At 43.5% G+C, this 22,625-nt stretch overlaps 2 protein-coding genes and 1 pseudogene across 3 annotated transcripts in view; 1 reads left to right on the forward strand and 2 right to left on the reverse strand.

The window, feature by feature from the left end:
- Positions 1–1,073: 1,073 nt before the first annotated feature.
- Positions 1,074–10,133, forward strand: LOC311148995 (fibronectin type III and SPRY domain-containing protein 1-like; annotated as a pseudogene). Its single transcript has 11 exons — positions 1,074–1,088; positions 2,102–2,197; positions 2,393–2,524; positions 5,450–5,551; positions 6,008–6,030; positions 6,468–6,589; positions 7,142–7,351; positions 7,565–7,663; positions 7,821–8,417; positions 8,722–8,810; positions 8,943–10,133. The product of its transcript is annotated as a fibronectin type III and SPRY domain-containing protein 1-like (transcript).
- A 1,062-nt stretch (positions 10,134–11,195) lies between these two features.
- LOC311148999 (signal-transducing adaptor protein 1-like) overlaps positions 11,196–22,625 on the reverse strand; it is a gene marked incomplete at its 5' end in the record, with an annotated part of 29,244 nt that continues 17,814 nt past the window's right edge. Inside the window, 12 exons of the mRNA XM_084186057.1 lie at positions 11,196–11,331; positions 11,467–11,610; positions 14,383–14,460; positions 14,570–14,623; positions 16,773–16,874; positions 17,039–17,141; positions 17,876–17,945; positions 18,178–18,309; positions 19,934–20,079; positions 20,583–20,639; positions 20,735–20,854; positions 20,999–21,070. Of these exons, the coding sequence (XP_084042183.1) occupies positions 11,276–11,331; positions 11,467–11,610; positions 14,383–14,460; positions 14,570–14,623; positions 16,773–16,874; positions 17,039–17,141; positions 17,876–17,945; positions 18,178–18,309; positions 19,934–20,079; positions 20,583–20,639; positions 20,735–20,854; positions 20,999–21,070 (1,134 nt within the window). The 3' untranslated portion in view covers positions 11,196–11,275. The remainder of the gene's footprint in view (positions 11,332–11,466; positions 11,611–14,382; positions 14,461–14,569; positions 14,624–16,772; positions 16,875–17,038; positions 17,142–17,875; positions 17,946–18,177; positions 18,310–19,933; positions 20,080–20,582; positions 20,640–20,734; positions 20,855–20,998; positions 21,071–22,625) is intronic.
- On the reverse strand, positions 12,067–13,511 carry LOC311148662 (uncharacterized protein; the record flags this gene model as incomplete). Its single annotated transcript, XM_084185647.1, has 4 exons — positions 13,282–13,511; positions 13,158–13,177; positions 12,889–13,055; positions 12,067–12,095 (listed from the first exon to the last, which is right to left on the reverse strand). The coding sequence occupies exons 1-4, from the start codon at positions 13,465–13,467 to the stop codon at positions 12,067–12,069; spliced, it is 402 nt and encodes a 133-aa protein (XP_084041773.1). The 5' UTR covers positions 13,468–13,511.

Consider the following 22,625-nt stretch of genomic DNA (forward strand, 5'->3'; position numbering starts at 1 on the left):
TGAGGGGAGGACGGCTCATAATAATGACTGGAATGGAGCAAATGGAATGGCATCAAACACATGGAAACTACGTTTTTGATGTATTTAATCCCATTCCATGCATTCCACCCCAGCCATTACCACGAGCCCGTCCTCCCCAATTAAGGTGCCACCAACCTCCTGTGGTGCAAAAACGGGTTAAATCAATGTTGTTTCCACTTCATTTCAACAAAAAACTTAAATGTTATGATGTTGAAGCAACATGGAAAACTGATTGGATTTGCAAAACCTTTTAACCTAAATCCAATGGCAGGGTGAATTATTGTTGTTGATTTCACGCTGAATTCATGTTAGTTGACAACTCAAACAAATGTAAATCAAAACTAGCAACAGTAAACATGTCCTCACCCACGAATGATTCAGCCCCCCCTTGGACCAATTGAGATATTGCATGTGTCTAACAAATTTCACTTAATTACTATAGCTCCCTTGGGCCAATCCGTAATTTTGTAAATGCCGGATCTCTATGGCAAGACGCATCATTCACCCAACTTTAATCAAAATCGGGCCAGTGCTGTCTGAGATATCGCATGTAGCTAAACCAATTCACGCTTGCTCCGAAATGCGATCCGGAGGCTCCATATGGAGGATGTGACGCAATTGAGAAACGTCCGAGGTTTGTGTAGGCGAAGTCGAGGTCTTTACCGCCGTGCGCCTCTCAGATTTTGTGACAATGCGGAGGGCTCCATATAGCTCCCCATTGACATGATTTATTCGTTTGAATTTCTTCTCTGGTGATGACCTAATTGATTTTCATTTACAAAGGGAAGAATACCTAACTGAATGGAAACAGATTATACCCAAAATGACACATTATGGTTAATATTAAAACTACACTACCCAGATGTCCTTTCTACTGCATCTGCGCAAAACACACAACCGCCCTAAGCGTTGGACGAGAGATGCAATGCACTCCAGCAGCATCAGTACCAGCCCAGTAGTCAGTGTGCTGCAAATAAGTCGAAAAGAGGAGACGGCAAAGAACAGTCTTTATAATTCCTGATACACCGGCACTGGTTCCTTGGAACGGCAAGATGGGAGATCAGAAGGTAGGAGGAACCGATCGAACAGGTGTTTTGTGTTTGCGGCGGTCGCAGGGCGTACAAAGAAAGGAGGAGTAGCGCGGAGCACCGGGACTTTGTTAATGTCTTACATCATTGTCTTGTATTGTGTCATTTATTAAAACCTTGAATGGCTACGTCTTCTAATTGATTTAAAAGATAAGGCGCATTTCGTGGAGGCACGTCGACAGCAAGGTTTGCAGTCCCTCAACCATTTGCTGCTCTGAGCATCAGTTTTCGCCAAGAAGACACCCATTCGTTTTCGAGGAAAACTGCACCTGGCCGCGATAGGTCCCAGAATAGTCTTTATTGATTAAACTTGTAAATGCATACCAGTCCAAGACACATTCACAACTGTCTGTTTTTAGTTTATATCGATCTGCAGAGAACGAGGTTGCCATAATATATAGGTGGGTGCAGAGAGTGTCCCATTATACCTATGATTTGGGCCTGGCTCATAGCCTATAGCATCAAGGAGCATATCAAATGCTTCTTGGAGTGTATGACCTGCCTGACGGTCGTGAGACTGGACTGTCGACTTTGGAAATGTCCCACATAATTTGCCTGGATCTTTTTTAATGCAGTATCATTCATTCAATGTGTGAGTTTGGCTGCTGCAGAGATGGGGTTCCCATGGTGGTGCCTAGTGTAGGCTATATGATGAGTTATACCCAACAACTGGAGGCGCATTATTAAATAATGGATGTGCATACTTCCGGTCAAGTAGCAAGATGCCTGCCCTGGTCACAGTTTACACAGAAGGGGAAATTACTCCCAAGAGATGCAGATGACCAAGTACTGACCATTTATGATTCACCCTTACTAATTTGAATGTAGGTTGTTGTAAGGAGGAGTGATCTGTGTTATCTTGAAGCAAGGTATTTCATGAAATATTCTACTGTATATTCTATCATTGAGAACCTGGTCCAACGTCAAAATGCGATATAGATTATTCTTAGGCAGATGCCAGGCTACTTTTAACTTTCTGTTACATTCTGCAGGAATCGCTGCGTAAGATCACCACTACCCTGGCCCTGAAGAATGATGAGATCACAAACTTCATCTGCTGTCTGAAACAGAGCCTGGAGAACCTGGAGGTACTGTACACACCATCTGGGCTGGTCTAACATTAAGATTACAGTCTGAAGTAAGATTGCAGTATGTGCGCGACACAATAGAAGATGCACTCATATGGTTTTATGAACTTGGCATAGTGTACATGCCGTACTAGTCTGACTTGATGGTCAGAGAGTCTATCAGTGAACTGATTCCTTCCCTATTGGCCCCTGCAGGGGAACTCCAGCCGTGTCCAGGAGGACCTGGAGACAGAGTTCAGCTCCCTCCACTCAGTACTGGATGAGCTGAAAGACAGTATGGTCACCAGGATCAAACAGGAGAGGGCCAGCCGCACCTATGAGCTACAGGTCAGTTCACCTTTTTTAGGCTTTTACTGGATAAGGATTTTACAGGCTTTTGCTTTGCATTTCTTGAGCTTTTAAGATTTCAGTCATTAACATTCAACATTGAAACAGTTTTTTTATGACTTCTCCAGGCTATCCGATCATAGGATCGACTTATGATCAGTTTAGCATGACTCATTCTCAGGTTTAGAATCAGGATAACCTTTTGTGAATAAAGCCATGTGCATACTGATTCAGTGTTGCTTAGAAATGTTGCTATGAAAGGCTGTGTGTGTTGGGGTCTGCAGCATTAGTATTCCTAGAGGATTATTGTGTCTGTGTACTGTAGAATCCTGTTTACCTCTCAGCCTCTGAATGTCAGTTAGCCAGTCAGTCAGACAAAGCAAAGGCATGGGCAGCTTTACATAACTACATTGCATAACATAACTACACTGCATCATAGTAACATACCTACACTGCATCCCTCTGTGCTTGATTATGTGAGTGGGAAGTGTAGAAACCAAAGTGATATACTGTACAGCCAATTACAGTAGGTTAATTGAAAAAAGGAAGTGACTCATGGCAATTCAACTCAAATAACTTTTCCTGTGAACTTTCCTGTGATGGAAAGAAACCTCAATGACACAGTACAGAAGACATTTGTTATACAGTGGGGGAAAAAAGTATTTAGTCAGCCACCAATTGTGCAAGTTCTCCCACTTAAAAAGATGAGAGAGGCCTGTAATTTTCATCATAGGTACACGTCAACTATGACAGAGAAATAGAGAAAAAAAATTCTCCAGAAAATCACATTGTAGGATTTTTAATGAATTTATTTGCAAATTATGGTGGAAAATAAGTATTTGGTCACCTACAAACAAGCAAGATTTCTGGCTCTCACAGACCTGTAACTTCTTCTTTAAGAGGCTCCTCTGTCCTCCACTCGTTACCTGTATTAATGGCACCTGTTTGAACTTGTTATCAGTATAAAAGACACCTGTCCACAACCTCAAACAGTCACACTCCAAACTCCACTATGGCCAAGACCAAAGAGCTGTCAAAGGACACCAGAAACAAAATTGTAGACCTGCACCAGGCTGGGAAGACTGAATCTGCAATAGGTCAGCAGCTTGGTTTGAAGAAATCAACTGTGGGAGCAATTATTAGGAAATGGAAGACATACAAGACCACTGATAATCTCCCTCGATCTGGGGCTCCACGCAAGATCTCACCCTGTGGGGTCAAAATGATCACAAGAACGGTGAGCAAAAATCCCAGAACCACACGGGGGGACCTAGTGAATGACCTGCAGAGAGCTGGGACCAAAGTAACAAAGCCTACCATCAGTAACACACTACGCCGCCAGCAGACTCAAATCCTGCAGTGCCAGACGTGTCCCCCTGCTTAAGCCAGTACATGTCCAGGCTCGTCTGAAGTTTGCTAGAGTGCATTTGGATGATCCAGAAGAGGATTGGGAGAATGTCATATGGTCAGATGAAACCAAAATAGAACTGTTTGGTAAAAACTCAACTCGTCGTGTTTGGAGGACAAAGAATGCTGAGTTGCATCCAAAGAACACCATACCTACTGTGAAGCATGGTGATGGAAACATCATGCTTTGGGGCTGTTTTTCTGCAAAGGGACCAGGACGACTGATCCGTGTAAAGGAAAGAATGAATGGGGCCATGTATCGTGAGATTTTGAGTGAAAACCTCCTTCCATCAGCAAGGGCATTGAAAATGAAACGTGGCTGGGTCTTTCAGCATGACAATGATCCCAAACACACCGCCCGGGCAATGAAGGAGTGGCTTCGTAAGAAACATTTCAAGGTCCTGGAGTGGCCTAGCCAGTCTCCAGATCTCAACCCCTTAGAAAATCTTTGGAGGGAGTTGAAAGTCTGTGTTGCCCAGCGACAGCCCCAAAACATCACTGCTCTAGAGGAGATCTGCATGGAGGAATGGGCCAAAATACCAGCAACAGTGTGTGAAAACCTTGTGAAGACTTACAGAAAACGTTTGACCTGTGTCATTGCCAACAAAGGGTATATAACAAAGTATTGAGAAACTTTTGTTATTGACCAAATACTTATTTTCCACCATAATTTGCAAATAAATTCATAAAAAATCCTACAATGTGATTTTCTGGAGAAAAAAAATCTCATTTTGTCTGTCATAGTTGACGTGTACCTATGATGAAAATTACAGGCCTCTCTCATCTTTTTAAGTGGGAGAACTTGCACAATTGGTGGCTGACTAAATACTTTTTTCCCCACTGTATTAAAAGTAAAAATTGTCTGGACTGTGATTAAATATATCCTTCTCTCTCGCTCTCTCTCTGGTTCTCTTGCTCTCTGGCTCTCTCTCTCTCTCTGGTTTTCTCTCGTGCTCTCTCTCTCTCTCTGGTTTTCTCTCTCTCTCTCTCTGGTTTTCTCTCTGGTTTTCTCTCTCTCTCGCTCTGGTTCTCTCTCTCTCTCGCTCTGGTTCTCTCTCTCTCTCGCTCTGGTTCTCTCTCTCTCGCTCTGATTTTCTCTCTCTCTTTCGCTCTGGTTTTCTCTCGCTCTCTCTGGTTTTCTCTCTCTCTCTGGTTTTCTCTCTCGCTCTCTCTTTTTCTCTCTCGCTCTCGCTCTCTCTCTCGCTCTCGCTCTCTCTCTGGTTCTCTTGCTCTCTGGCTCTCTCTCTCTCTCTCTGGTTTTCTCTCGTGCTCTCTCTCTCTCTGGTTTTCTCTCTCTCTCTCTGGTTTTCTCTCTGGTTTTCTCTCTCTCTCGCTCTGGTTCTCTCTCTCTCTCGCTCTGGTTCTCTCTCTCTCTCGCTCTGGTTCTCTCTCTCTCGCTCTGATTTTCTCTCTTTCGCTCTGGTTTTCTCTCGCTCTCTCTGGTTTTCTCTCTCTCTCTGGTTTTCTCTCTCGCTCTCTCTTTTTCTCTCTCGCTCTCTCTCTCGCTCTCTCTCTCAGAGTCAGCTGAGTGCGTGCTCCAAAGCCCTGGAGAGCTCTGAGGAGCTTTTGGAGGTAGCCAATCAGACTCTCTGCTCCCCGGAAGCAGATGACTTCACTCAGGTAACGGCTGGAAAAAAAGCTTCTACAACCTAACTACTTTCATTTCCATATTTTATGCAATGATGCCATTGGTATTTTGCTTGAGGATATCCATAATGGTTTTAGTCATTTAGCAGACACTCTTATTAAGTGTGACTTACAGTAGTGAGTGCATACATTTTTGTACTTTAACGTACTGGTCCCCTGTAGGAAACAAACCCACAACCCTGGCGTTGCAAGCACCAGGCTCTACCAACTGAGCTACACAGTTACTACCTGTTCCTTATCTTTATGTACCTTTATTGTAAAGCAGTACAGTATGTTGATCTGATGTGGATCGTTGTGATGTATGTTTACTGTGTAACACAAATGTAATGTTTTTCAATTGTAAGGATGTGGCTGCAACTCTGTTCTTTCTCGGTCCATATCTCCTCTCTCCTTCTTTCCCTTTTGCTTTCTCTGTCTGCTTCTCTCCAGGCGGCCAAAGACATTAAGGATAGGTATAGTACATTGCTCTTCATTTCTCAGAGTATCTTCTTAACTCACTAACCATCTGCTCACCCACACGCATTCCAACAAAATATAGATTAAATACAATCACGCTGTAGCACGCCCTTTTACCACTCTGTATTTCATCTAACCTGAGTCTTCTTGCTCACCTCACCTGTCCTCTCTGTCCCAAACATCTGTCAGTCCCTCATGACACATGCTCCAGTCTAGCCCCTCTCTGGCTGTGTCAGTTTAGTTTTGTACGTTTCGAGTGAGTGTGTCTGTTCATGATTCACAAATATGTTTTTCTGTGGTACTTTAGAAATAGTATGTTATTATAGCTCTGTGTAAAGTGATTACTAGTTACAGTAGTATTACAGTCAGTCCTTCAGTTTGTTGAATAATGAGGCATGTCTCACTCTGTGTCTCTTTCTTTGGGGGAGAGCAGTGTGACAATGGCCCCTGCCTTCCGTTTGTCGCTGAAAGCCAAAGCCAGTGACAGCATGAGTCACATGATGGTGGACTTCACCCAAGAGCGGGAGATGCTGCAGGAAATCAAGTTCCTCCCAGGTCAGTCTGGGAGCCATTATGTCTGTCTATTGGTTCCTCTTTAATAACAGCAATGGACAATGCTCTTACAACCATAGAAATAAGAATGAATAGAATGGGCGTCTCCATTCAAGTCAATAATGGCATAATGTGTGGACTGGCAGCCATTGCGAGTTTACCCATAGGAGCAAAGCAGGAAGTAAAAGCAGGAAGTGTAACCAGCAATCTGTGCTCTGATTTGTTGAATCAACTCAAATGACATTACAAAAAATGCATTCCATTGCATGAGCCACGTCAGTTAGCATAATTTGAATGAACATTCTACATTATCATGGAAATTATTGCATTACAATACCAGGCAGCCATTGTGAGTGTACCCATGAGTTTACCAGTCAAATTGCCAAGGTTCCAAGCCCGTTCTATTCATTCTTATTTCTGTGCTTACAACATTCTCTACTGAAGTTATATTTCAATTAACTGTTGTGACAATGGCTTTTTGGTACCACCCATGTTGACCAAACCTAGCCCTCTCAGTGTGAATGACGTAAGCCCCATTTCTCTCCCTCTCCCCAGTGCCTGCCACCCCAGAGATTCTGGTGTCAGAGTGTCAGGTGTGTGACAACACGGTGACGGTACAGTGGGCTCTGCCGGAGCCCGACACCAAGATTGATCACTATGACCTGGAGCACCGCCGCACCAACCATGAGGGGCCGCCCCGTGCCCGGGAGGACTACCCCTGGATGGTGGTGGAGGGCATTCGAGAGACAGAGTACACCCTTACAGGTAAGAGTGTAAGGCTAAGGGTTATGTTAGAATTAAAGCTAGGGTTAGGGTTGAGCTGGGGATGTGGACATGGAACTAGGGTTAGGGTTATGGCTTAAGTTAACTAGTAAGATGAGGGCCTGTCTTTAGATGCAGTAGCCTAGGAGGAATAGATGTACTTAAATTGACCAACTGTGATTATCAAGTACCCTTTATGTTATTATGTGATTTCAGGGCTTCGCTTTTACACACGTTACATGACGTTCCGTGTGAAGGCGTGTAACAAGGCTGTGGCAGGAGAGTTCTCTGAGCTTGTAACACTGGAGACACATGGTGAGTGAACTGGACATAGTCCTCCACTCAGGAGGGAGAATGCATGTACACTGTATCTTGTTGTCCTTAATGTCTTCTGATGTTATAAGAATCAAAGAGTCAGCACATCAACATAAAGCCTGTCTCTATCTCTCCACCCCTCCACTTCTCCCTGCAGCGTTCCTGTTCAAGCTGGATGCAAGCTCGTCCCATCAGAACCTGAAAGTGGAGGACCTCAGTGTGGAATGGGACAGCTGTGCGGGGAAGGTTGTCCAGGACATCCGCAAGGACAAGAACAGAACCAACCAATCTCCCATGCACTCCCCAGCCAGGTCAGAAACACTTTCTGCCAAAACCTTTGTGCACACTTTACAGTGTATAAAATGAAAGTCGAGGTTCAACTTTGGCGTCCTCTGACTCTCCCTCTTCTCCTCTCCTAGGACGGCCATGAATTCACCGAAGAGAGTGCCGTCTGCTCGGGTCGGCAGAGACCGATTCACGGCTGAGTCCTACACCGTACTGGGCGACACCTTTATCGACGCAGGCCAGCAGTACTGGGAGGTGCGGTTCGATAAGGAGAGCAAGGCGTTCGCTGTGGGCTTGGCCCTGAGGAACCTGGGCCGCTTTGACCAGCTGGGGAAGAGCAACGCCTCGTGGTGCATCCACCTGAACAACTGGCTGCACCAGAGCCTCACAGCCAAGCACAACAACAAGGCCCGCACCCTGGACTGTCCCATCCCGGACCGCATAGGGGTCTACTGCAACTACGAGGAGGGTGAGACAGACCCCCAGATACACCTCAAATATATCTCCTCCACCTTATACTGTAGCAGCTTTTCTACATCCAGTCAGGAGGACCACTTAACTTAGACTGACATACAGTACATAGTGATTTGTATTTAAGACCAACCTTCATTCAATTTGATTAAATAGGTCTGGATTAAGGATTGGATCAGGGGTGGGTTAGGTAATGTTCACTTGAGCCTGTCTGCACTCTGTCTGTTTTCCGTAGCTATGCTGCTGTATCAAATCTTAAGCTGCCTTAGAGTTTGTGTGACATTACATTTCTCTCCATCCAGGTGCACTGTCCTTCTACAACGCCAGAACCAAGACACTGATGCACACCTTTAGAACCAAGTTCACTCAGCCTGTCATACCAGCGTTCTCGGTGAGAAACTTTGATTTTGTTTACTTTGTGGGTCACAATCTCTATGCGAGTCACAGCAAAAAGAAATGAAACCATTGTTTTCGAGAAAACATGCCTTATATGTTACATTTGTGTTCTGTCGAACCCCTGAAGGTGTGGAATGGGAGTTTCTCGGTGCAGACAGGTCTGCAGGTGCCCAGTGCGGTGCAGAGTGGCCAGAGGAAGAACAGTGGTACCAGCAGCTCCAACGCCAGCCTCACCTAGACCCATCCAGGCACCTGCCACAACCGCTGCAGAACATTACCCACTGAGGCTGTGTGGTGCTAGGAGCTCAAACTGGCCCCAGCGCTGCCGCTGCTCACCCCAACGCCACCATACACACTATGCCTGCCTGCCTGGGGTGATGGGTCTACTCTGCCTCATCCAAGTCAACTCATTACACTCCCTGTGCCTTCCAGAGGTGCCCTCATCAGTATACACACTTATGCAGAACTGAATCAGTCATTTAATTCATATCCATAATTAAACAAAGGCAAAATGACGATAACCCAGTTACCCGTATATTAGGAGCTAGGCGCATATGTTAATATTTCAAAGCAACAGTCAAGACCCCAATACAACGAGAAACAAATAGTCCATATAACTTGGTTGTAGTACAGCAGTCATTAATACATACTGAATGTTCAGAATCTTCTGCCTATAATTTAGCTAGTTGCTTCTCAGTACAGAAACACCTAATTTACCTGTATAACCCAAATAACTTTGTAGCAAAATGACATGCTTATAATCAATATATAAACACTTGTTTATTGCTACATAAGGAATGTATTGAATTCTACATCGCCAGCAGCTGTGTGGGGACAGAGGTGGAAATACAGTACAGCTGATTGTTTTGGAGAAGTGTTTGTATGGGGGAGCATGGGTCTGAATTTGAGTGTGTTGGTTTGAAATGTACTGTTACATGTGTGTCCCCCTGACTTGTCACCGTTTAATCACCTGAAGTGAGAAGAGAAGCCATTTTATGAGCTGGGTGGGGACTCCCTGGATAACAAAGAGACATTTCGAGATGTTGCTGCAAGTATTTAGTTCAATGTTAACACCATTCCTTATTCACCTGATGTCTAAACTCAGTGCTGGTGTGCTATTTTAAATACAGTCTTATGTTCTTGTCATGTTGATGGTATGCATCGTATGAATATAACCTGCAATGCTTTAACGCTTCCACTGGATAATATTTGTACTTTATTTCATGGGTGAAAAAATGTCACAATGTAAATATGTCCCTTTCATTTTTCCACTACAGTATGTATCTGTCACACTGAGTTAATAAAGCAGTAAGACAGCCCTGTGTTTAGCTCATTATATACATTGAGGACAAGTACATTTCAGGAGTAAAGACTACTACATTTTGAAAGATATCAGATCCATTTTGTTCTCACAAGAATATAGACATGATATAATCCCTGTGATTCCTTTTAGTTCATTCAGGACACATTCAAAAGACATTGGCTTTATTGCTTTTCTGACAAAAGTCTGTCATAGAACTGAGAGACAAATATAATGCTCCCAGTAAAAATTGTAGTATTATATCAGAAGACAAAACATATTAAACAAGAGCCAACAACACTGACAGGTTTAGACAAATATTTGATACTGTAGGCCTATTGGATTATAGAAAAAAAAATCAAGTTGTACTTTTTAAGTAATTGTACAAATCTAAAACAACCTTGGTGTGGATAATGTGACATTTACATGGTGATTTACAGTCCGTTCATCTGCTAGTGTGTGGTTTGGATGAAGCGATCAAGGAAGGAGGAATCGATAAGGCATTAATCTTCTGAGAGTCTGAGCTGCCCAGGGTAGGATGAGGCCAGCCAGAGGGAAACAGCCCTTGTCTGTCTGTCTACCAGACATTAGCTTAGTTTACACCTTGCGCTAACGTGTGTTTCATGATCAATATGATCCAATCACTATCTGATCAAGGTGTCGCGTCTACACATTGTATTAAATCATTTTACATTTTAGTCATTTAGCAGACGCTCTTATCCAGAGCGACTTACAGTTTTTAGTGAGTGCATACATTCATACAAATATGAATGTATTTATTTTAAAACAATTACTTATGCCATAAGTCAATGGTGCTACCTGTCAATGATTTTAGAGGCCGGTATAAGGATTATTTAAATTGTGGGCACATTTAGAATGTGGACAAGATCAGGACAAAGGGTGCATGTTAGCACCAGGTATAAACGTGGCTATAGACAGATTCTCTGGGAGAATTTGACCCAAAGGCATTCGGCACCCATCTGACATGCTTTGAACTGTAATTCACATATAAGCGACAGTACTTAACTGGCCCTAGTAGGACCAATTTTAATCAAGCTTTAGGGCAGTAGTAGGGAGTTGAGGCAGTGTCCCCAATTTGTTGTGAGGCCATTGTTGTAGCAGGTTTTTCCACCTGAAGATGGAATAGCTGCCAGGAGAGGTCACTGTTGATGCGCCATCCTCTTCTCCAACTTCAGTTTCAGCTCCTCAGATATGGCTGAAAGGAAGACAAGAAAGTCAAGAAACCAGCATTTATGGGTTTAAGTTCCCTGAGCGATTACCTCTCATAATCATATTGTAGATGGATGGAACTCTTCTAAATGAAAAGATAGAACTAAAACGGTTGACCTACTCTGAGCCACAGCGTCTAGTGGGCCAGAATTTACAGCGAGGCGTCTCAACCTGGCATCAGGGGTCTCTGTAGAGGTGGGGGGGAAGGTACGAGGTGTAGGAACAGGGGGCATCAGTGGTGGCTTCAGGGCCTTCCTCTCAGCTCCTAAAACACAAGGGAGAATGTTTTCATTGATTGAACGATTCCAAAAGGGAAGATTCAGTGTCACGCAAGCAGCAAACCAAAAAATAAACACACAACAAAAAACAACAAAACAAAGTGCCATGATATGGGTGGTTCCACGAAACTAGTGCCTTTTGCGTCCCTTTGATATTTTAAGTAGAAATTGTGCACAAACATTGTGTATAGTGTTGTACCGAAAGGTTTATGGATCGAATCCCCGAGCTGACAAGATCATCCCGTGGCGCCGATGACGTGGATGTCGATTAAGGCAGCACCCCGCACCTCTCTGATTCAGAGGGGTTGGGTTAAATGTGGAAGACACATTTCAGTTGAATGCATTCAGTTGTACAATTGACTAGGTATCCCCCTTTACCTTTTATATGTTTTTCTTTTCTTTCTTTTGCTGTTTTTCGGCTTTATTGCTATCTATTTGAGAGTTTAGCTTCCGTATACTAACACCACATTCCCTGTGTACATGTGGTTTGTTCTAGTAGAAATACATCTATAACATGTTCTGTTCTCCCGAGTGGCACAGTGGTCTAAGGCACTGCATCGCAGTGCTAACTGTGCCACTAGAGATCCTGGTTCTGTTGTAGCTGGCCGCGACCGGGAGACCCATGGGGCGGCACACAATTGGCCCAGGGTAGGGGAGGGAATGGCCGGCAGGGATGTAGCTCAGTTGGTAGAGCGTGGCATTTTGCAACGCCAGGGTTGTGGGTTTGATTCCCACGGGGGGCCAGTATAAAAATAAATAATGTATGCACTCACTAACTGTAAGTCGCTCTGGATAAGAGCGTCTGCTAAATGTCGTAAATGTAAATGTAATGTTCTATCCTGTATTTCTATCTGATATTATATCTAGTGGCCCTTTTGGGTATTTTAGATTACCACAGGTGTCTGCAATTACCTCTGGCTCGCTGTGTGGCCTTATCTGTCCCACTATTGTTTGTGGAGATATGCTCTGATGAAGGTCGACTGACCGAACATAGTTCATGAAATGTCTTTCAGTTTGTTATTGACCAAGGTTGTTAGAGTAGTAGGGGAGAGTGGGGTAAGTTGAGACATTTTATACATGATTCAGCATCACTACGTCAAGGGAAATATAGTATTCTTTCTAACAAAGATACACTACATGACCAAAAGTATGTGGCATCCGCCAAACCCAGATTAGCCCGTTGGACTGCCAGATGGTGAAGCGTGATTCATCACTCCAGAGAACGTGTTTCCACTGCTATAGAGTCCAATGGCGGCGAGCTTTACACCACTCCAGCCGACGCTTGGCATTGCGCATGGTGATCTTAGGCTTGTGTGCGGCTGCTCGGCAATGGAAACCCATTTCATGAAGCTCCCGACGAACAGTACTTGTGCTGACATTGCTTCCAGAGGCAGTTTGGAACTCGGTAGTGAGTGTTGCAACCGAGGAAGGGCTGTTTCAGGTAAGTTATTAACATCTCACTAATGTGTGGAATGAGCCTGGGACACTACTTGAGCTGGAAACTCACAGAATTTCCTGTATGAATTTCCTGTACTTGTACTTGTGCTGATGTTGCTTCCAGAGGCAGTTTGGAACTCGGTAGTGAGTGTTGCAACTGAGGACAGACCATTTTTACGCGTTACGTGTTTCAGCACTCGGCGGTCCTGTTTTGTGAGCTTGTGTGGCCTACCACTTCGCGGCTGAGCCTTTATTGCTCCTAGACGTTTCCACTTCACAATAACAGCACTTACAGTTGACCGGGGCAGCTCCAGCAGGGCAGAAATTTGACGAACTGACTTGTTGGAAAGGTGGCATCCTATGACGGTGCCACGTTGAAAGTCACTGAGCTCTTCAGTACGGGCCATTCTACTGCCAATGTTTGTCTATGGAGATTGCATGGCTGTGTGCTCAATTTTATACACCTGTCAGCAACGGGTGTGGCTGAAATAGCTGAATCCACTAATTTGAAGGGGTGTCCACATACTTTTGCATATGTAGTGTATCTACATACATTTCGGGATGTTGTGTATTTATTTAAACATTACAGTAGTGAATACATAGCTTGGGTATGGGGTAAGTTGAGCCTAGGGACAGGGTAAATTTAGGTGCCTACACATTTCTGTACCTTTTAAAAACCATGTCTATCTTTATTTCCCAAACACAATTCAACACAATCACAATCACAAACACAATCACTTTTGTATTTTACTCATTTTAAGCATATTTAAAACAGGCTTAACACCTAACAAAACACTTTGTACTTTTTTAAAACACTTAACATAGGCCAGGCCTTAGTATATTCCAGAGATAAGGCCTTGCATTACGCCTGGGGGGGTAAACACTTCAATTTGCTCAACTTGCCATTGGCTCAACTCACCCCAAGGCAAATATTTGGAATATATTAGCCCACACAACTACAAGGATGCACTTTCATGAGAGGTTTAGGACCTCATATTGTAGCTTATAGAAACCCCATCTGATGTACAGAACAATATTAAAATAATATACTTTTGATTTGATACAAGCATCATGTAACCTCTAACACAAATTAATTTGGCTTCGTGAAAATCAGTTTTTTGGACCTAACTTGCTTACCACTTTTTCCATTGGTTTCTTCCTTCACAGACTCCATGAAATGATGACCTCTTCCTAAATATTTGGTCAAATTATAAATGTTGTGCATGGTTTCCAAGAAACAAGGGGTGTCTCAACTAACCCTTTGGCTCAACTCACCCCAATCTCACCTAAGGTACCAGTAGTTTTAAGATAGTGGGACTCACTTGGCAGACGAAAGCATGTGGGAGGAGGCTGAGGGGGGTGAGCAGCCTGCACTGCAGTGTCTTCTTCCTTTTCTTCCTCTGGAAAAGCACACAGACAGGAATAGCAACAGACGGTGAGGAATGAAGTCATACCTGAAGTGTGTTGGAAGAAGGAGGGGAGGGGGGACAGAGGAATGATAGTACTCACGGGTGTCTCCTCTATCTGACTCAGACTCTGGAGTTGGCACACGCTCTCTTGGACCTGGGATTAAAACACAATATTCCTTTTATGTCCTCTTTCCATTACAACTCATTGAATCTGTTCATTACTAAGGCAAAACATTCATAATTTGAAGTTTGAGATAGAAGTTGCCAAGTAGATCTAGGATCAGATCGTTTCCTATTGTGTTACATCAGATAGTCTAACACCATGCAAATGAACTACCGGTGTTGTCTAACTGTCCAAAAATGTGTGTTAGCAGTTGGGGGTAACTACCTCCAATTCCTAATTTTAATGAGAGCTACAGTGGCTTGCGGAAGTATTCACCCCCCTTGGCATTTTTCCTATGTGTTGCCTTACAACCTGTAATTAAAATGGATTTTTTGGGGGTTTGTATAATTTGATTTACACAACATGCCTACCACTTTGAAGATGCAAAATATTTTTTGGGGTGAAACAAACAAGAAATAAGACAAAAAAACTGAAAACATGAGCGTGCATAACTATTCACCCCCCAAAGTCAATACTTTGTAGAGCCACCTTTTGCAGCAATTACAGCTGCAAGTCTCTTGGGGTATGTCTCTATAAGCGTGGCACATCTAGCCACTTGGATTTTTGCCCATTCTTCAAGGCAAAACTGCTCCAGCTCCTTCAAGTTGGATGGGTTCCGCTGGTGTCTAGAAATCTTTAAGTCATACCATAGATTCTCAATTGGATTGAGGTCTGGGCTTTGACTAGGCCATTCCAAGACATTTAAACCACTCAAGTGTTGCTTTAGCAGTATGCATTGTCCTGCTGGAAGGTGAACCTCCGTCCCAGTCTCAAATCTCTGGAAGACTGAAACAGGTTTCCCTCAATAATTTCCCTGTATTTAGCACCATCCATCATTCCTTCAATTCTGACCAGTTTCCCAGTCCCTGCAGATGAAAAACATCCCCACAGCATGATGCTGCCACCACCATGCATCACTGGGGGAATGGTGTTCTCGGGGTGATGAGAGGTGTTGGGTTTGCGCCAGACATAGCGTTCTCCTTGATGGCCAAAAAGCTCAATTTTAGTCTGATCTGACCAGAGTACCTTCTTCTATATGTTTGGGGAGTCTCCCACATGCCTTTTGGTGAACACCAAATGTATTTGCTTATTTTTTTCTTTAAGCAATGGCTTTTTTCTGACCACTCTTCCGTAAAGCCCAGCTCTGTGGAGTGTACGGCTTAAAGTGGTCCTATGGACAGATACTCCAATCTCCGCTGTGAAGCTTTGCAGCTCCTTCAGGGTTATTTTGGTCTCTTTGTTGCCTCTGATTAATGCCCTCCTTGCCTGGTCCGTGAGTTTTGGTGGGCGGCCCTCTCTTGGCAGGTTTGTTGTGGTGCCATATTCTTTAAATGTTTTAAATAATGGATTTAATGGTGCTCCGTGGGATGTTCAAAGTTTCTGATATTTTTTTATAACCCAACCCTGATCTGTACTTCTCCACAACTTTGTCCCTGACCTGTTTGGAGACCTCCTTGGTCTTCATGGTGCCGCTTGCTTGGTGGTGCCCCTTAGTGGTGTTGCAGACTCTTGGGCTTTCAGAACAGGTGTATATATACTGAGATCATGTGACAGATTATGTGAAACTTAGATTGCACACAGGTGGACTTTATTTACATTGACAATTTAGTCATTTAGCAGACGCTCTTATCCAGAGCGACTTACAGTTAGTGAGTGCATACATTTTCATACTGGCCCCCTGTGGGAAACGAACCCACAACCCTGGCGTTGCAAACGCCATGCTCTACCAACTAATTTAACTTATTATGTGACTTCTGAAGGTAATTGGTTACACCAGATCTTATTTAGGGGCTTCATAGCAAAGGAGGTGAATACATACGCACACACCACTTTTCCGTTATTTATTTTGTATAATTTTTTGAAACAAGTTCATTTCACTTAAGCAATTTCGACTATTTTGTGTATGTCCATTACATGAAATCCAAATAAAAATCCATAAATTACAGGTTGTAATGCAACAAAATAGGAAAAACGGCAAGGGGGATGAATACTTTTGCAAGGCACTGTATAGGCGAAAAATTGGTTAGAGATTATATTCTTGACATAAAGCCAGCATGGTCAAGTGCACGTGGCGACATTGTAAAGGTGTGTGTGTTTGTTAACAGGGTCAAGGAGGTCCCAGTAAGGGAGGAATGTATACCTGGTTTGGGAGGGAGGGCAGGGACTGGCACAGGGGGGATGGGAGTAATGGGGGCACACTGCAGACTATTCTCTCCACTCTCCTCATTTGCCTGAACAAACGCTGCATAGACAGTGGGTATAAATGTTATGACCAACATGACTGATAAGCCAGAGCCATATTTAACTCAAGATGGACAATTAACAGAAACACAGGGAAAAACTGAGAATTAGAGAGAGAGCGAGAAAATAGATGGTAGTAAATGGTGTGTATGTGCTCTTTCTTACTGATGCTCCCTTCATAGGGTCCCTCCATAATGAAGGGTGTCAGAGCTCCATTCGTCTTCTCCACAAGACAGTTGATGACACCATGCAGTGTGGCACAGGGGATCTACAGGCAGAACCATTATCATTAACAAACTGCATACACCACAGCTGAAAACAGACTGTCAATATGGCTGCATTTAGACAGGCAGCCGAATTCTGATCTTTTTTTCACTAATTGGTCTTTTGACCAATCAGATCAGCTCTGAAAAAGATCTGCTGTGAAAAGATCTGATGTGATTAGTCAAAAGGCCAATTAGTGGAAAAAATATCAGAATTGGTCTGCCTGTGTGAGCGCAGCCCATGGCTGAAAAGAGACCGTATCAATATGACCATTTAGAGAAACTTTTACTACACACTGTACCAGCAATCAATCTGAGTTAAATGCTCAGAGATCAGCTCAAGCAGAACTAAGGCCTTATCCCGCTCATCATTTCAGAAAGCACCAATAAAGGTAAGATATATCATGTTGATTGAGTTGTCTGTAAATCAGGAGAAAACAGGGGCAGGCAAAGCCAATCTGTTGTGGTTTATTGTCCTGTGAGTACCTGTGGAACATTTCATCAATGTCTCCCTTATCACTCCCTCACATTGGGTTAACCTGAGGTTCAATGCCTCTCTAGGGTCATAACGAGAATTCACTTTCATAAGTTTAGAATGAGGAAAAGTGCAAAAAAGAAAATAACTTTAAATCGATTATTTTATGTTCTATTAAAGTATTGCGTTAAAGTGTTGTGTGTGGCAGTGGACAAGCATGTGTATTCAGGAAGGAGGAAGCAGGAATCCCTTTGAAATACTCACTGGAGTCTCTACATCGAAGGTGTATCCTCCGTCATGTTTCCTAGCCACGCGATAGTGTCTGAATACAGACCTGACCGGAGAGAGATATCTTATCAAGGAGTGGCACATTAATGAATTCTAAGTAATAATCCATCTATCTACTGGTCTCTAATCTATCTGTCACATGAACAAATAAGTATGGACTTGCCTTCATGTGATTCAGCATGTGTGGCCTATCATTCATCAAATGATCATGTGACGTGCATTTTCTTTGATTGTACTGCAAATGTAATTGTCAGGAATTGGGGGGGGGGGGGGCGTACCCATTGAGGTCCTGTCGAGTGGTGACAGCCAATGAGGCTCCATCCCTGCTAGGCCGCAGCAGCAGGTTCCCACGGTCAGAGTGTCTCTCCAACATAATCTCTGCCTCGGTACGAGACACAGGCTGGTAACACCTGCACACAGAACATCATTTTATCATCGGTACACTTCAACTGTGAGAGACGGAATCTAAAACCAAAATCCAGAAAATCACATTGTATGATTTTTAAGTAATTCATTTGCATTTTATTGCATGACATAAGTATTTGATCACCTACCAACCAGTAAGAATTCCGGCTCTCACAGACCTGTTAGTTTTTCTTTAAGAAGCCCTCCTGTTCTCCACTCATTACCTGTATTAACTGCACCTGTTTGAACTCGTTACCTGTATAAAAGACACCTGTCCACACACTCAATCAAACAGACTCCAACCTCTCCACAATGGCCAAGACCAGAGAGCTGTGTAAGGACATCAGGTATAAAATTGTAGACCTGCACAAGGCTGGGATGGGCTACAGGACAATAGGCAAGCAGCTTGGTGAGAAGGCAACAACTGTTGGCGCAATAATTAGAAAATGGAAGAAGTTCAAGATGACGGTCAATCACCCTCGGTCTGGGGCTCCATGCAAGATCTCACCTCAAGGGGCATCAATGATCATGAGGAAGGTGAAGGATCAGCCCAGAACTACACGGCAGGACCTGGTCAATGACCTGAAGAGAGCTGGGACCACAGTTTCAAAGAAAACCATTAGTAACACACTACGCCGTCATGGATCCTGCAGCGCACGCAAGGTCCCCCTGCTCAAGCCAGCGCATGTCCAGGCCCGTCTGAAGTTTGCCAATGACCATCTGGATGACCCAGAGGAGGAATGGGAGAAGGTAATGTGGTCTGATGAGACAAAAATATAGCTTTTTGGTCTAAACTCCACTCGCCGTGTTTGGAGGAAGAAGAAGGATGAGTACAACCCCAAGAACACCATCCCAACCGTGAAGCATGGAGGTGGAAACATAATTCTTTGGGGATGCTTTTCTGCAAAGGGGACAGAATGACTGCACCGTATTGAGGGGAGGATGGATGGGGCCATGTATCGCGAGATCTTGGCCAACAACCTCCTTCCCTCAGTAAGAGCATTGAAGATGGGTCGTGGCTGGGTCTTCCAGCATGACAACGACCCGAAACACACAGCCAGGGCAACTAAGGAGTGTCTCCGTAAGAAGCATCTCAAGGTCCTGGAGTGGCCTAGCCAGTCTCCAGACCTGAACCCAATATAAAATCTTTGGAGGGAGCTGAAAGTCCGTATTGCCCAGCGACAGCCCCGAAACCTGAAGGATCTGGAGAAGGTCTGTACGGAGGAGTGGGCCAAAATCCCTGCTGCAGTGTGTGCAAACCTGGTCAAGACCCACAGAAAACGTATGATCTCTGTAATTGCAAACAAAGGTTTCTGTACCAAATATTAAGTTCTGCTTTTCTGATGTATCAAATACTTATGTCATGCAATAAAATGCAAATTAATTACTTAAAAATCATACAATGTGATTTTCTGGATTTTTGTTTTAGATTCCGTCTCTCACAGTTGAAGTGTACCTATGATAAAAATTACAGACCTCTACATTCTTTGTAAGTAGAAAAACCTGCAAAATCGGCAGTGTATCAAATAATTGTTCTCCCCACTGTAACACATCTGAACACTGGAAATCAAAGGTCTAGATATGCCTATACAGAGTTAGGCAAAATCCATTAGTTTAGTGTACGCTTACGCAGGCATGTCCTCTACGAGGTTGGAGCTGGATGCTGCAGCAAGGGTAAGGGACAGGTTGTTCTGTCTCTCCCTCTCTGTCTCCACTGTCTCCCTCATCATGTGGATCTGGCCTGGCAGCAGGTTAAGTGAGCTGGGCACTGACAGCTGGAGGTAGAGACACACAGGGACTGTTTAATACCGTCATTTAAACCAAAAGCCATGAAACACATAATTTCTGAAACAGTATTGGCTAAGCTATGTGGTATAATCCTATCAAATTCCCCACATATATAATTATACAATGCCAATAAACACTGATATTATACTGTCTGTGAATGCAGAGGGAGAGAGAGAAAAAAAATTAGCCAAGACAACAGCGAAGGTGGGAACGTGAATAAAGGGTAGAAAACAGGAAGAGGAAGGAGAGAGGTCACGCTTAAGTTTTCAAGTCTTATGCAATCATAAAACAGTGACTTGAAAGGTGTTATCGTAATCACTGCCAAGAAAGGAAAAGTCCATTTGTGATAGCATAATTCACTTTTGATATCGTGGTATGTTGATAATCAGGGCAGAGATAAAGGTATTATTCTCAGTTTACTGACCAGGTATTACCAGGAAAAAACAGCCTACTGAGCCTATGTGAATGAACTGTATCATGATTCACTAACCTCAACTACAGAATAGATGAAACCTTTCCATAGTTCTCGAGCCTCTAGACTTGGGGCCTGTAGAGAAAGGGAGGGAGGCAGGGAAACTATTAAAACGATTAAACACAGTAATGTTGCAAAAAGAAGATGAAAACAGTCCCCTATGTCCTTACAGTGATTTTGATCTCCCCATCCTTCATGTGTAGGATGAGTCTTGCTGCCTCCAGGTTTCTGTCTCGATTGCAGTCATCCGTCAAGGAGATGACGTCAATGAGGTCCAGTTTTTCCACATACTATTAAAAACACATACGCAGGAGTAGGTGACATATTGGATTGTCCGCAACCGCAATACATTGACCACTGTTCTTTCCTCTATTTAATGTACCACTGTCCCATCATAGCCCCCTTCTATTGCCCATTACATTCAGGTAACTCACATCGTTGTCTTTAGTGTTGTTGAAGAAGAAAAGAGTGTTCCCACACAAGCATGTCCATAGTCTCCGAGATGCCTGGACAGACAAACAGACAGATTTAAGACTTGTTGGCAAAGAGATGGTGAAGGATACCCAAGACAATGGCAATTTACAAGAATACTGCATCAGATGAACTATGGATAGTGAATTCCAGTTTATGTCAGACTGTTGTGTAACAGCTGGACTACTGACATTATAAAGAGTGTTGACAGTAATCATTGGAGCTGACTGAACTGGTTTGCTAGTTTCAATGAGTTACAGAAATCACAGTATGTTTCTCAGTAAGAAAAATGTGTGTCATTTGAGCCATCAGTCTACACTTTTCCACAAAAATAAAACATGCACTTATCTATTCCTACTGGCACTGACTTTGCTGATAAATACTGATGTGTATTTTTTATGGATTATCAGATAAAATTGAGTTAATCATGAACATATAGTTAACATTCTTTGTTGCTAACTGAATTGGGCCGTTTGTTTTGTCTCTCTCTCCAAACACAGTGAAGGGAGCGGCACCAGGGTTGAATAGAGTTTGGGCTAGACCTTTGTCTCCTTGGTATTTTCTTGATTGATTACAGCTTGAGGGGGTGAGGTTTGTGTAATTTAGGGCCTTGTCATGTTTAAACTAAACATGAGTGTGTGTGCAAGACAGGGGAGCGGGTGATTGGTTGGAGTAATAGTTCAGCCGTCCTCAGGGACAAAGGAAGTGGGCGGAGCAATAAAAGAGCGGGAAAACTGAAGAGGACGATATAAGATGGAGGGAGACCTTAAGGATGTGTGCCCCTCTGCAGACGGGTATCGGCTTTGTTGAAAACTTTAATAAAGTCATTTCTTGATGCAACAAAAACTCTGTAAGACCGTATTTGTAATAAAGTATGGTGGTTATTTTCCACAACATAATTGGTGACCCCGACGTGATTGGTTATAGAGATCCTTGAGTGCTTTGCCATCGGAGGAGGTTTTGACGAATCACACAAATTCAGTGGCCACTGTTTAAACAAAGGTAAGCGGCGTTCTTACTTGAGCTGTGTGTTTCGATCAAGCTGAATCTGAGGGTGGGGTACGGAAGGGTTCTCTCCAGAATAAGGACCAAATTTAGCATAAGTACAGAGTTTTTGGTTGGAATGAGAAATAAGCATGCATGCAATGTGATTCTAGATAAGGTAAATAAGACAAGCAGTGTCAGAATGGTGTGTGTAGATGAGTGGAAGGAATCAAGCGCAGGATCCAGGATGACTTCAATAGTCTTTATAGTACGTTCAACACGTGAACAAAATAGTCGCCAACCCAACCGGGTGGCGCAAAACAATTACGCACAAAACACAGTGCGTAAAACACAAGAAAAGCGCACGCAGTGCGAACTCTCGGGACAAGCCAAACAACGAGAGAAAATACCCTAACGAGGCAGTCTGACAATAAACAATCACGCATAACACCTGACCCAAAACCACGAACTAAATAAGGGAAACAATTAAGACACAAATAAGGGACAGGTGTTATGAAACAGACAAAACCAACAGAACATGAAACATAGAACGGTGGCAGCTAGTACTCCGGAGACGACGACCGCCGAAGCCTGCCCGAACAAGGA

This window comes from Coregonus lavaretus (genome assembly GCF_964263955.1).
Source record: "Coregonus lavaretus genome assembly, chromosome: 21".
Taxonomy (NCBI): Eukaryota; Metazoa; Chordata; class Actinopteri; order Salmoniformes; family Salmonidae; genus Coregonus; species Coregonus lavaretus.